General features: G+C 43.8%; 1 protein-coding gene across 2 annotated transcripts in view; it reads right to left on the bottom strand.

Annotated features, from left to right (window-relative positions):
* Positions 1-14,965, bottom strand: part of HYDIN (HYDIN axonemal central pair apparatus protein) — a 354,255-nt gene that overhangs the window by 37,298 nt on the left and 301,992 nt on the right. For both annotated transcript variants that reach the window (XM_060129934.1, XM_060129933.1), the window contains 8 exons: positions 13,269-13,420; positions 12,967-13,156; positions 9,523-9,625; positions 9,018-9,296; positions 7,380-7,522; positions 4,880-5,098; positions 2,517-2,677; positions 103-200 (listed from right to left, as the gene is read on the bottom strand). In XM_060129934.1, the coding sequence (XP_059985917.1) occupies positions 103-200; positions 2,517-2,677; positions 4,880-5,098; positions 7,380-7,522; positions 9,018-9,296; positions 9,523-9,625; positions 12,967-13,156; positions 13,269-13,420 (1,345 nt within the window). The remainder of the gene's footprint in view (positions 1-102; positions 201-2,516; positions 2,678-4,879; positions 5,099-7,379; positions 7,523-9,017; positions 9,297-9,522; positions 9,626-12,966; positions 13,157-13,268; positions 13,421-14,965) is intronic.

The following is a 14,965-nucleotide window of genomic DNA, read 5'->3' as shown; positions in this document are numbered from 1 at the left end:
TTAGGGGGCCGTTGGAGCAGTGCTTGCTTCTCCATGAACAAGCCTCTTGTAATAACTGGGGACCCAGTTCTAGCCCTGGGTTTTACCCGTCACCGCACTTACCTTGGTTGTCTGGCATTGCAAAGCTGACAGCCTTTGCCGTCTCTTCTGAGCTCCAGCTGAATTCCAGCTGCACATTTCCTGAATTAATCAGTTCAAACCTGCAAACAGATCAGGGAATGGAATTGAGAAACGTGCTTCAGATTTTTGTCCTGTCTGCACATCATCTGTACCGTTAACTTTTTTAAGTCACTTCGTTTCTTAAATATTTCTTCAAAGACAAGTTTTAAGCAATTTTATCTGAAGTCATGCATGCGATATACTTGTTATATTTCCTTCTAAAACACACACACAAAATATATATATAGCTATTAAAAGTAAAAGTATGCAGATGTTTAGCACTTAAATCATCTTGCATACTACTGGCAGCCTGTGCAATGAGCTCTCAGCCTGCATCATGGTAATCCTGAAAAATTCCCATGAGAGAGGAAACAAACTCTATTTCACAAGACAGCACCTTCCTCGGGTGCAAATTCCAAAGCCTCTCCTTTCCTGAATCACTTTCCACCAGAAACAATGTCCTTGTGGTCAGAAACCATTTGACCCCTGCCTCAGATGTCTTCACTGGCTGAGACACATATTTGTCTCAAATTCTCAATTAGTGGAGACTTTTCTTGTCTCAAGTTTCCCTGCTCTAAGACAAGAACTGGGAGATAGAAGCTTTTTCTGGAATCACGATTAAACTTGATCACAGTCACAGCAAGAGGATGAGGCCCTGATGTAAGAAAATGGTTGTGCAAGAGAAAGAAACACACACGCTCTTCCCAGTTTTAGGGGAGAAGTAGGAGCTGAGGGTTGCGGTGGGGCAGTAGGTCTAAAGGTGGGGTTTAGGGGTTAGATTCCCATTATCCGGTCCAGGTAGACCATGTAGCTGTGCCTGAAGTCAAGGTGCTTTGGCCTCAGGGGCTTGTGTGAATTTATGGATTGTGTGAATTTATGAGCACTGGTCTTTATCCTAAAGCAAATTTTTATAAAGAGGAGAAATCTCAGTGGAACAGAATACTTTTAGTAAAAACGCAGTCTTGGTTTAGGTCCAGGAGTGAACAAATGCTCTGTAAAGGGCCAGATAGTAAGGTTTTTGGCTTTGCGTGCCAGAGATTTCTGCAGCAACTGCTCCCTCTGCTGTGGAAGTGCAGAAGCAGCCGTGGACGATAATAAACAGACGGGCACAGCTGTGTGTCCACATAACTGTATCTATAAAAATAAGCAGCTGGTTGGGTTTGGTCCACGGGCCAGAATTTGCTGACCCCTGCTGTAGGTGAAATGGCCGTCAGCAGAAGATACCACTTCCTGCTTCCTACCTTTTGGTTCTATACTAATTTGAGAGGACGCCTTAAGTGCCACAAATGCAGAATGAGTTGAACAAGTTACTTACTAATTTTTACAATGCAGAAATGTCAGTGGCTTACGCTTTTGTGTTTGTAATTCTCAAAGAACAGTCACAGGCTTTCTCTCTGTCTATGTTGCTCTCTCTGCCTGAAGGCCCTTTTTCTCACTTCCTCACCTGGCCACCTCCTATTTCTCCTCCAAAGTTCAGCTGGGCCACCACTTTGTCCACACTTGTCTCTCCCTATATCTTGGTCTGCTTTAGGTATGCTTCCTGCAAACCCAGAGCACTGTACTGCAACCATCAGTTGAACTATTTTCACCCATTCCCCCAACACCCACTACGAGCTCTTTGAGAGCAGGACCCACAGCATCCTTGTATCACCTGAGTGTGGATAAAGGGTTAACATAACCCTTTCTCCTTCTAAGGACAATTTCAACTTTGAATTAATTTTCTAGTTCTGCTTCCGTGGAAGCCTGGTAAGAGAGAAATGTCAGCCATATTATTAGACAACTTTGTTTATAGTAAAAATGACGCCTGATTGGTAACTTGCTTTGGGCTGGACTGGGAAGAATCGTGATTCTCTGGAGGGAGGCCATAGCACTGGGGTTCTCTGAGTGTAGTGACTCTTGTAACTGGGCACGTCCCTTGCAGGGATCCTGGAAGCTATAGCCATGGAGTGGTTACGAGAAATGTTGGCTTCTGTTGGTCACGGCCTTCTAAGCTAAGATGGACCCCATGCCCGCTAGCGTAGGTATTGTCCGAGCTGTCACCTGGGGCAGGGGCAACAGGAATAGTTCCTGGGTGGTGATACGGGCTGTTGCAAGGACTCTTCCCACCGAAGCCCACTGCCTGATGCCACCTTCCCGGTAAGACTGTGTTTCCAGGTCTACACCTTGATTTCAAGTGTGAACTTCAATAGTTTTGTGGGTCTGAATGTTTCATTGGACCTACAAAGACCCTCTGGTGCGCAGATGTGATGTCTGGTCTACGCTGTTGTGGACACTGAATAAATGTTTGATGAAGGAGCCAGTGAATGATGGAGTTAAAGAACTTCTCTGAGAGTGTCAGGAGGCTTTTGATGACTCACTCAAACACTCGGGTCTGGTGAACCAGTGTCTCCTTAAAGTGCACATCGCTCGTCTGGCACTTGTATGAAGCGAAATTCACGTGGGCACTGATCTGCAGCTGCAGTTCTTGGTAGTTTTCTTCTAGTACTGAGTAAGCAGGCTCAGGATCCGTCTCTATCACCTGTAACAAAGGCAGCCGTGTCCTCAGTGATGCAGAGACACCTGCCTCACAGGAATAATGGGGAGATAAAACAGTGCTTCCTACCCAGGCAAATGAGAACCAACTCACAGATTCAAGTTCCAGAAGAAACGATGAGGCCAAACCTAAAATGACTCAGAAATAGGAAAGGAAGAAATTGAGCAAGAAATTACTGAGAGCATCACGACTGCACAGGCATGAGTTTTGGGGTCAGATATGCTCCAAGAAGGTAGAATAAAGGAAATCATAAAGGTAGGAATAGATATTAATGAAACAGAAAATAAATCTAAAACAGAGAGGACCAATGAAACTAAAAGCTGTTTATTTGAAAAGATTTAGAAAACCTGTGGTGAGAATGATCAAGAAGAAAAAAAGAGAAAATACACATAACCAATATCATAAATGAAAAGGGAGATATCACCATCCATCCTACAGACATTTAAACAGATGATAAGAAAATACTGTGAATAATTTTATGAAGATGCATATGAAAACTTAGTTGAAGGGAAAATTCCTAGAAGAATAATTTAATAAAATGGACTCAAAAACAAATTTAAAAAACCTAAAGAGTCTTATTTCTATTAAAGAAAATGAATGGTAGTAAAAAAAAAAAAATCTTTAAAAAGACCTAAATAGAGAGATATACCTTGCTAATGGAAAGGATGAATTAATGTTATAAAATTATCAATCCTTCCTAAACTGATATATAGATACAATCCAATTCCAATCAAGTTTCCATCAGGGTTTTCACAGTACTTGTTTAAATGGATTAAAAAATTATTTAGAAAAGTAAAGGGCCAAGCATAAGCAAAATACTTCAGAATAAAACAATATGGAGATAATCATGAAAAGATTCATTAAAGTCAAAATATGAGTGATAAATATGGCAAGCACGTTTGCAGACAAAGACAGGAATAAAAGAGTTTATCAAAAATGAAATGACTAATACTCTTATTTTTCCAAGATAATACCCAAGTGCTTTCCAAAGTGGGCTGTACCAATTTATACTCCTACTAGCGAAGAACCACTTTGGAAATGCTTGGGCATTTTCTTGGAAAGCTGAGCACTCACACATCCTGTGACTCAGCAATTCCACTTCCTGTGACGCAGTTTGGGAATATAAACTCCTGCAAATGAACACCGTGTGACACGAACTATAATGCTCACAGAAACACCGTCCACAGTAGCAAACCCCAACTAATTTTCAAAAGAAGAATGGGTAAATAATAATGCACTTCTGTATAGCAGGGACACGGGTGTGCTACAGCCGCCTGCAGCGATACAGATGACCACACGCAATGACCTGTAAAAAAAATAAAGTTAAAAACTACACCTAAACAATATGCCTTTTAGAATGCATAGGCTAATTTTAAAAAGAAATAAAAACAAAAATCAAGGGAATGAGATCCCAGGGTAGTGACCACGTCTTAGAGACAGGCAGGGGTGGGATGGCTGAGAACCACCCGGGTAATCCTGGTTATACTTCCTGTGTTGGGTGTGGGTTCGTCCCTGTTTATTATATTATTAAAAAGAAACCAACGAAGGGATAATTAAAGGAGGGGCACGCATGGACCAAAGATGAGATTCTGACACGAGAAATAGATTATAATTAACTTAATTCTGGACACTGAGGGGAAAAAGGAAGTAGCTAAAAGACTAGCCATGAGGTTTCTGAAGAAGAAAGAGGTGGGAGGATTTGCTCAACTAGAAACTAGATATCAAGACTTAAATGAGAGGGACTTCCCTGGTGGTCCAGTGACTAAGACTCTGAGCTCCCAATGCAGGGCGCCTGGGTTCGATCCCTGTTCAGGCAACTAGATCCTGCACACCACAAATGAAGATCCCACAAGCCACAACGAAGATCCTGCATGCGGCAACAAAGATCTTGCATGCTGCAACTAAGACCCGGTGCAGCCAAATAAATAAATAAATAATTAAAAAAAAAAAAAACCTTCAATGAAATCTCTACCAATTAAGGTGTGTGGTTTGTGTGGTCCACGTAGTGTAGATGGCAGGTGGCTTGCTTGGAAGTTCAGTTCACCGCTTTGGAAACCCAGGTCAGGTGGAACAGGGACCATTTCCTTCTTCCATGAAAGAAGGAAATTATGAGACACTGAGCTTGAGGGCAGAAGGCATCCAAGCATGGCAGGCCTGGCCAGACTGGGGCTTGGTGTCCCTACTCACTTTTTGTTTTGTAGTGAAAGTCCCGGGCGTGTTTCTGAGCACATCCACCCACTTGACCATGCGCATGCGGTCGTCCCAGTCGGGGACCTGGTCTGCAGGGAGCTGAAACATGATCTTGGAGAGCTTGCACTCGATCCCCATCTTCTTCAGGTTGATGGGCACGTCTGACTTCATGGTCACCGCTATGTCCTTGGCACAGCCAGGGTGGAGGTGGCCCAGCTGGGGAAGAGCCTTGCGTTAGTATTTTGGGGAGTTCAATCCTGAGGACTCTTGATGCCTCATGGTGCCACTCTAGGGGCAGGGTCAAAAGTCTTGGCAAAAAATAATGCATCATTCAAGCCCGTATAGGTAGACCATCTTAAAGAGGTACAAGAGGTTCTTAGATAGAAATTTAATCATAAGAACAAGAGCAGCTGGGCTTCCCTGGTGGCGCAGTGGTTGAGAGTCCGCCTGCCGATGCAGGGGACGTGGGTTCATGCCCCAGTCCGGGAAGATCCCACGTGCTGCGGAGCGGCTGGGCCTGTGAGCCATGGCCGCTGAGTCTGTGTGGCCAGAGCCTGTGCTCCGCAATGGGAGAGGCCACAACAGTGAGAGGCACGCGTACCGCAAAAAAAAAAAAAAGAGCAGCTAATATTTACCAAACTGTTACATGCTTCAGGCACTATACTAAACCTTCACAAAATTCTACTAACCCCCACGACAGCCCTATGGGATGTACAGCTACCACCCCTATTTGATAGACAAGGAAACTTGTAACTTGCTCAAGGTCATACCATTAATGTTAGAAGATCTGGATTCAGACCCAGGCAGTATGGCTCCAGGTACCACACTCTTAACCACCTGTACTTCTCAACCATATGACCTATACAAATTATGGACAGATGTACACAGTACCTTAGCAGTTCTCAGAGTGTGATCTAGTGACCCTTGGGGGCCCCGAGGTCTTTTCAGGAGTTCACAAGGTCAAAACTATTTTCATCATAATACTAAGATGACATTTGACTTTTTCATTCTCATTTTCTCGTGAGTATACAATGGAGCTTCCTAGAGGTTACATGACATATGATATTGCATCAGATTGAATGCAGAAGCAAATATGAGAATCCAGCTCTCTTCTACTAGGCCAGATATTAAAGGGACTTGTAAAAATGTAGAACATTGCTACTCTTCTCGCACAATTTTGTTTTGGAAAATAAAGCCGTTTTCATAAAAATATGGTATTTATATTAACATGTAATGGGTTTGTTATTATATTTTAAATGAACAAATACATGTTGTTAAAGATTCTCAGTTTTAACTTCTAATGTAAATATTGATAGACATAACCCACATAAACAAAAGCTCTTTGAGGGTCCTCAGTAATGTTTAAGAGTATTAAGGAGTCCTGAGACCAAAAAGGCTGAGATTTGCTGAAGTGTTCCAGATATATGGGAAATCCAATTTGGTTTGTGGAATAAAATCATTTGTGATTGAACATGCATAAATGCACATACACATACCAAATACATACTATATATAGTCCTATATAGAGAGTCCTTTCATGTTTCTAATAGATAAGAAACCCCTCCTCCTCTGGGAAGTGAAGGGAGAAGAAAGTTTAATACTTCCCAAGGCTACAACTATGTGTGTGTGTGTGTGTGTGTGTGTGTGTGTGTGTGTGTGTGTGTACACACGTGGGTGTATACCCGAGTGTGTGCCCGTGGGTGTGTAAATGGACCATAACAAGCTTATCTCTACCTTCTTTGACTATCACTTCATATCTCTCCAGGAAGCAAAACACTTCTTCCTGAGAGCACCCTAATTTACAGGTGACAAAGTAGGGTCCCCAACCCTCCTCGCTCCAACCCCCTAGAGTTCTGTGCTTGAACAAACTCAGTGGCTGAAACAGAGCAAGAGGCCATGGATACATCCGGTGTCCAGGGAACTCAGAAGTGAGCTGTCTATGAAAAACAAGTGCTGGCCAGAGGTGAGGCTCTGCTGCCACGTGGTCCTAGGCCTTGTTCGAGGTCGAGCTTTGGTTAGCAAATCATAAAATGTGTGCTGTGAGACACTCAAAGAAGGGGTTAGAAAATTCCAGGTAAAACAAAGTTGACTAGGTTTTAATATGCTGAAGGGCATCTAGAATCTGTAGGAGAAAGATGTAACATTTTCTAAATCTCTGTTGTCCACAAAACCCACCACCCCCGTTTTAGCTTTTGGTGAACCACTTTTGCAGGAAAAATGCTCCAAAGAACACACACCATGGGGGACACAGGTCTACACGTGGGGATGGGAAGACTGGGACCTGTCTTCATCCATGGAGGTCTCCATGGAATTCCTCAACATCAGTCTTGGTGACCTGATTCTCTGCTCTTAGGCCAGAGGGGACATTTCCGGTACCAGGTCGGAGTGAGGGATGCATCCATCCCATCCTATGTATCTGTGGGAATGGGCCGACAATCAAACTGGGGTTGGCTCAGGCCTAAGGGAGTGCAGAAAACAAGGACTGGTTTTCACTTACCTGTGGGGAGAAAGAAACTGTGGCTAAAAGGGGCCATTCGAACCGTATCACATTCACTTGGCTGTGATTAGTGATTGTGAAGCTCACGTTATAGCTGTTTCCAATGTGGCAGTCCCCAAACTGGATGTGGTTCACCAGAGCAGCTAAGGGACAGAAGCAGGGGGCAGTGAGTCCCCTCTTGCCTCCTCTGCAGGCTCACTTCCCCACGGAGGCAGGTCCTAAAAGACATTGTGCCTCACCCTCATGCAACCCCACCTTCCTTGGATGGTTACACTGGAAACGCCTGGAGTCCTTCGCCAGCAAGCTTTCTCTCCTATAGTCTACTTATCCACCCATCCATCCACCCACCCACCCACCCACCCACTCTGGCCCTCACCTCCATTTGTACAAAGGAAAACATAGCTCCCCACTGCCCGCCTGCCAACTCCATTTGTTTGGTGAAACAGTACTATTAAGGGCTGGAATTGCCACACAGAATACACAAGCCCCCATTAAATTTGAATTACAAGTAAATGATGAGTAATTTTTAGTATAAGTATGTCCCATGCAAAATTTTGGGACACAAATACACTAAAAAAATGGGGACTGCTGTGTTCTGACTTTCTAAATCTGGTAACTCTATTGTAAGTATGAAATCTGATTTCTGAACTTGGGTTCACTGCTGGCTCCTGCTTGACCCCTGATAAGAAAGATGCCACCCTGTAGCTACAAACAGAGGTAAAACACCAGATACATGAGGAGCACTGATTTTAACCCATGTTGTACGGACTGCCTAGGGCTACACTCCAGGACTATAATTAAGCTCCTAGAGAAACTGTGAGACTGTGTTTATAACTCACTTCATAGCAGTCAGCCACACAATTAGGGTGTTTAGCAAATGCGTTTTGATAATAATGAAGAGGTAAATATTCTCCTACCCAGAGAATATCATCAACCAAATGAAGCCGCAGTGCTTGATAAACTGCAGAGCAGCATGTCTTAAGCTCTAATGTTCACACAGGTCACCTGGGGATCTTGTTAAACGCAAATTCTGATTCAGTAGGTCTGAGGTGCTGGGGAGGCGTGTGAAATTTGCATTTCTAGCAACTCCCAGGTGATGCTGATGCTGTAGGTTCTCAGACAGCGCATTGAGTAGTGAGGCTGCGGAGAACGGTCTTCTAGAGGTGGCACAAACCTACACCTTCTCTAATTAAACCAGCCCGCCATTTCTCTTAGAATGTCTAGGGTACATGATACGGATGAAACAGAGGATGCCAATGCAAGCCAGCTAAAAGATACAGACAGGGAAAACTACAGAGAGACATGTATTCACTTTTCAGCTAATCTGGAACTTGAATTTCTCTTATTAGCTAAATGGGAATTTGAGCTCAAAGAATAAGCTCCCTAAGGGACAGACTCTCTCATTAATTACTCTTTGGAACTCCAGGCACATGCACACTGATGCTCCACAACTGTTCTTTGAGGGAACACGTGGATGAATGCAGTGACTGAGTCAGGCATGAGGGAGCATACGGTAACAAAGAGGAGATTCAGTCCTAAATTCCCAGGAAGCTAGCCAACCTGTTATTTAAATTTCATTCTTATTTAAAATGAACCACAAGCCAACAGGTGTCAACACCTCACTGCTGCTTCTCTCACCTGCCACGAAGTCTTCCATCATGTTTTCCTCGATGATCTCAGAGATATCTGAGGCCTCCTGGCTGGAGGAAGCCACCAGCCCGTGGATGTTGTCCAAGGTGATGTCATCCTCGTACCCCTCTCCCACCATGTGGATGACTGTCTCCTCGTACCGGTTGTTGATCACTGACAAGTGGATGTTGCCTGCCATTCTCCCAACCTTCTGGGAGTGGAAAACAACATCAAATTCAGCTGTGTCTCCAGGAGGAACAACCAGGGAGGCTGTGTGAGCCTTCTTTGCTGCAACGAGAAGAGAGAGACATGATCTAGAACCAGATTAAAGGAAGATGTATCCATAAAGACCTGGACTCAAGGGATAGCAGCCCTCATGTGGGAATGAGCCTCGCCTAGAGAGGCCATTGGTGACGAGACTGGGCATCTGACTCTGGCTGGGTATACGTTAGTCCTCTAACAAAAGAGCTACTGGGACCCATTGCTCTCTAGAAGATATACTTGCCCTACTTACATTTTGCTTGTGGTTTGTTTTCCTCTATTATGTAGATGTAGGAGGTGGACGGCTTCCCCTTCAGGGAGAAGACTCCTAGTTGGTCCTGCAGGTCAACATGCAACTGGCATAAGGGAAATAAGATTGAGTGTTAAGCTTACAGGCTGCTCATGAGTTCTGAACTGCAGTGAGATACTGTGCTGTTGGGGGAGTACCCAAAAAAATCATCGAGCCTAGTGCCCACTTTTTCGAGTTTCTTACTAAGAGAGATATAATAAATATTATGCCTGGAGAGGACAAACAAAAATTTAGCTCAGCCCTTGCTATTCAAATAAGGAACCAGAGGTCCAGACAGTATAGGTGACTTTGGGATTACCCAGTCAAAATGGGGTTGCCAAGGCCTCTGTTATTGACAGAGGCAGTTGTGAAATATACACTAGACTAGTAAAATGGAAATGAATAGTCGTCATTCTGTGAGGGCCTGAATAATGTGAGTTCCTAAAAACCAGTATCTACTAGGTACTAACACATTAGTTGCCTGAGAGTGTCCTGCTGATAAGAAGAAAACCAAGGTGGACATCTGACGTACCTGTAGAAAAGGGATGCTTTATAGCCCACTGGAAGCCATGTAGGTGATTAAAAAAACCTAAAGCCATATATCATATTTTATGTATGAGGAACCAGCAGACATTTTTAGAAGATAGTAATGCTGGCACTGTCATGAATAAGATTGAACAATATAAAAAATGAGGCGCGAAGAAGGAAGAAATAGTGACACCACACAGGAAGCTTCTGAGATAAAAATATATATATTTAGAAATAAACTTAATAAGAAACTATACAGAGGAATCATATGAAAAAATATCGACATACAAGAAGATGTAAATAAATGGGCTGGAATCCTACATGTTGTTCCTGGTGGAGAGCCTAAATACTCTAAAAGTAGCAATTCCCTCCTAAATAATGCATAGGAATCCCGATAGGATTTTGTGAGGAACATTATAAAATGATGTCTGAAGTTCATCTGAGAGACTGTTAAAAACTCGCTAAGATTAGAAAAACAGGGAATGGGTGCTAATACCTTTTATAAAGCTACAATAATGGAAACCATGCAGGGTAATGGTAAACTAGGTAATATGGACTCAAGACAATAAAGAAATGCAAAACAAAACCCAAACAAACAGCCCCCCCATCCCCCCACCCCCCCGATTTCAGAAGCATCACAGAGCTAAGAAGATAATGAAGAGTAACCAGAACCAAGATCTGGGATGTCTAGAGAGGCCAGCCTAACTTTCTGGGCTGTTTTTGATCTGGGTCATTTGCCAGTCGGGAAGAGGCAGATGGGAGGCTGAACTGTGCTTTTCTGACGGTCTTTTGGTGTTAAGAGGGCAAAAGTCCTGTGAGGGGTGGGAGTGTTTTCTTTGCTCTAGACTAGGACCCCAAAGGTCTGCACAGTAAGACAAAAGTTAGGCTGGATATAAAGCAGCTCTCGCAAGGATAGCAATCCTGCTCAGAGTTATCTGTCTAACACAGAAAATCTCAAGCTCTAAAACCAGTTTAAGGTGATCCTGTATTTCTAGTGCCCCCAAGTGCTAGGCAGAAGCAAATGCAATTGCCTCTGAATAAAAATACATCCTTAGCCTAATTATTTCTAGATTAACTTTTCAAATATAATACAACACATGATCAAAAATAACCAGGCACATGAGGAGACAAGACAACATGGGCAAAAATGAACAGAAGCAGCAGATATCAGAATTAGACCCACTGGGCCTTCAGATTTTGGAATTATCAGGTATAGACTGCAAAATGGCTGTGATTACTGTGTTCAAGAAATAAAAGTGACAATTTTGGCATGAAACTAGAAATCATAGAAACTGGTTATGCAGACTTGAAAAAGAATCTAATAAAAATTCTAGAACTGAAAAATATAATAACTTAAGAACTGAATGGAAGGTTTAATAGAAAACTAGATATAGCCAAAGGGAGAGTTAATGACCTGAAGGCAGAACAAAAGAAATCATGCAAAATGAAGCCCAGAGAAAAATGGATGGAAAAGATAGTGAGGTTGTGAGACACAGAGGATATAATGAGAAGACCTTCCATACATTGACGTGGCTTCCCACAAGGAGAGACGAGACAGAATGGAATAGAAACAATATTTGAAAATACATATAGGAATTTTCCAAAATTGACTCAAAACATCAACTGCAGAGTCCAGAAGCCTGGTGAATTCCAAGAAAAATCAATTAAAAGAAATCCATACCTAGACACATCATAGTAAAACTGCAGAAAACAAATACAAAGGTACAAAGCCAGGGGAAAAAGACTGCCTTAGAGGAACATTTTTGACTTATAAGCTGACACCTCAGCCATAACAATGGAAACCAAAATACACTGGAATAATATCTCCCATTTGCTGAAAGAAAACAACTGCCAACCCAGAGTTCTACAGCCAGCAAAATTTACGTTAAAAATAAAGGATACATTGAGATTTTCAAATAAAAACTGAGAGAATTCACCACTAGCGGACTTGCATTAAGGAAATATTGAAGAGTATTCTTCAGTAGGTAGAAAAAGGATCTCAGATGGTAGGTTGGAGATGCAGGAATGGAGAGCAATAAAAATGGTAACTTCTGGGTGAAGCTAAATGGGTCCTAACCACATCGACAACAATGGTAATAATGTCTGGTAGAATCCAAAGCCCTCCACAAACTGTCCCCTCACTCTACCCTTCTATTTTTATCTCTCACTGTTCTTCAACCTATACCCTATGCTCTCACAAAGCTGGTGCTTACTAGTTCCTATTTGTACCTTATATATATATATATTTTTTTTGCTTCTGTGCCTTTGTCTTTGCAGTTTTCTTTCTCCGCCTAGGCTTCACTCACCACAGTGCCCACTTACGAAGCCCAGCTATACCCTTCGACGCCCAGCTCAAATGTCATTTTATAGTGAAATATTCCTGGATTCCCCTAGATGGGAGTAGATTATTTTCAAAAGTCCTACAGTTCTTTGTATAACACTTACACAATTTATCACTCTTTTTTTTTTTTGTAAAATAAAAACATAATTGCTGAACCAAAAGTCCCTTCTGATGTTATATCTCTCACCCCTGATGAAGTTCCTTTCTTTTTTCCTTATTACAAATGCAATGTTCATTACAGAAAAAAAGTGAAAAAATAAGGAAGACACTCAGAACACCCATAATCCTACCCACTCAGCTTGGTGTATCATCATTGCTCACTGCCTTGCACAGTAATTATCAGTGTACCATGTATCAGTGTACTATGTAATCAGACCACGCCTAATTCCCCTCTGAATGTCCCATGTTTTACCCAGGTTAACGTATGAGGAACATCAAAGAAGTCCTCACGAGTTAGGGATGGCAGAAACCCCAAAGTCAGAAGTCTTGCTTCTAAATGATTCTCCCTTTTCACCCCATGCTTCGCCCTCCAGCAGTACCTTGGCAGGGATGGTGCCACTGTTCTTGAGGACAAGAGGCAGCGTCTCTGAATGACCAAGCAGAAGCCTCTTAAAGAGGAGCAAGGGGTTTCCATGTTGGTTGTAGAGAATCGGCCGCACAACGGTCACTCGAGGGAGGTTCCCCTCTCCAACAATGTCAAACGTGAGGCTTTGATTCTTGGCCAGGCTGCTGCAGGGAACAGAAGGATCAAGGCCTGTCAGCCTAGCACGGCAGGAATGACATTGCACAGAGAGTGTGGCCTGCTGCCCTGCTGGAGGAGGGGGAGCTGGGGAGCTGGTACCTGGGCAAGCCGTCCAAGGTGGCCTCAAAGATACACTGGTAGGTCTGCATGGTCTGTGGGGTGAAGGACACCGTGGCAAAGGCATGTGAGCGGCTGGCAACACACATCTTGTTGGGTTCCACTTCAAAGATCTCAGTGATGCGGGCAAAGATCTGGATGGGGGCGGGGAGGAAGCAGGGATCGGGGTGTGTGCCCCTTTGCATTTGCACAAGGCTTGCTGCTCACCTCTACAAGCCCTGCTGTGACATCTCCCTCCTCTAAGCTCTGCAGTAGGCATGTCCCACTGCTTGCACAGTCATGATTCTGGAAGGAGCGGCCTGGGTACTCAGGGACCCGCCCCTGAGCAATAATCGGCCAGACCTGTGATCTTGGACTCAAACAGATGAACTAAACCATATCTCAGATAGTCAGATCCCCTGGCCACTCCACCACCACACCCCCACACAAATAGATTAAGATGCCAGAGACCCCTGGTGGCTGCTGACGTGGGGCTGAGGTGGAAGCCAGACTAGAGAAAGGAGCAGTGGAGACACCATGTGTGAGAAACCCGTGGCTCCTGGCAGATGGGGAGCCACGGCTGGTCTTCTGAAAGCTGGATTTCGGGTGACAGTTCCAGTCCCACAGACCTCTGGCTACACGCTGTGTTCTGCCCTGCGTGTGAGGTCTCGGATTCACTGAAGCAAACCTTGCTATGCTGGGGCCATCTTGAGTGGGTCTCTGCTCCTTCTAACTCCAAGAGCTTTGGCTCCTGCAGCACTTTCTCTGCTCCTGTCTTAGGCCAGTGTTTGGGGAAGACTGTAGGGACTGTAGGGACCCCTGGAACGGCCTCAAAAGGATTTTTTATCCTCACGGGAGGCAGGTGGGATTCAAGACTGACTATTCCTTCTTGTTCTTAAGCTGAGAGCATAAGGTTTCTTTCCTCTTTCCAAGGAATAATCTGCAAATTAAGGAGGAAGATGACAACACGATGCCTGCAAATCCCTGTTAAAAACCGACCTTTGTTTAGAAATCAGGCTTGCTCACTTTTTATGTTTTTAGAACAGAATAGGGAGAAAGCTGCCCTTTCCTGTCCCCGAAAGGTCAGAAAGTGATAACAGTCTCTCAAGCCGTCTCTCAACTGTCTGCGGTGACAGTCGCCCGGAAATGCACACTACTTTTGGCTCTAGACTAGACCAGCCCTCTCGGCCATCTCCCTACCGCCATCAGCCATGAGAACAAGACCAACTCTGGGGCACAAGGGCCACCTGGGCCGAGATTCTACCTTCGGGCAGAGAACTGATGTGGCTGAGCTGACACTAGGCAGTGTTTGCAGTTCATCGACTGGAAATTACGGGTGAGTGAAATCCACTGACTTAGCCCTCTCTTTTGGTACCCTGAATTTTCTGTTCCACTGCGAGGGAAAAGGGTCTCAGTATGGTCTGACTTAGATAGGGAAGGCAGTTTTGGTCTGGAAGACCCTGAGATGGACACTTATTATTTACCTTGCATGTAGATGAAGCTTGGCTTTAAACCAAGCCTTATATCCCTAGGCTCTGGGACCTAGGGGAAGAATTCAGCATTTCTGAGCCTCAATTTCCCCAACTATAAAATGGGGATAATAATACAAAATCTGATACTACAAACTTCTGAGGATGAAATGAGATAATAAATGAAAATCACTTAGCACAGTGCTCGACATACAGCAGGAGGTCAATAAA

This window comes from Lagenorhynchus albirostris, chromosome 19 (genome assembly GCF_949774975.1).
Source record: "Lagenorhynchus albirostris chromosome 19, mLagAlb1.1, whole genome shotgun sequence".
In the NCBI taxonomy this organism is placed as follows: Eukaryota; Metazoa; Chordata; class Mammalia; order Artiodactyla; family Delphinidae; genus Lagenorhynchus; species Lagenorhynchus albirostris.
Note: the sequence above shows the minus strand (reverse complement) of the source record. Positions and strands in the feature narration are given on the sequence as shown.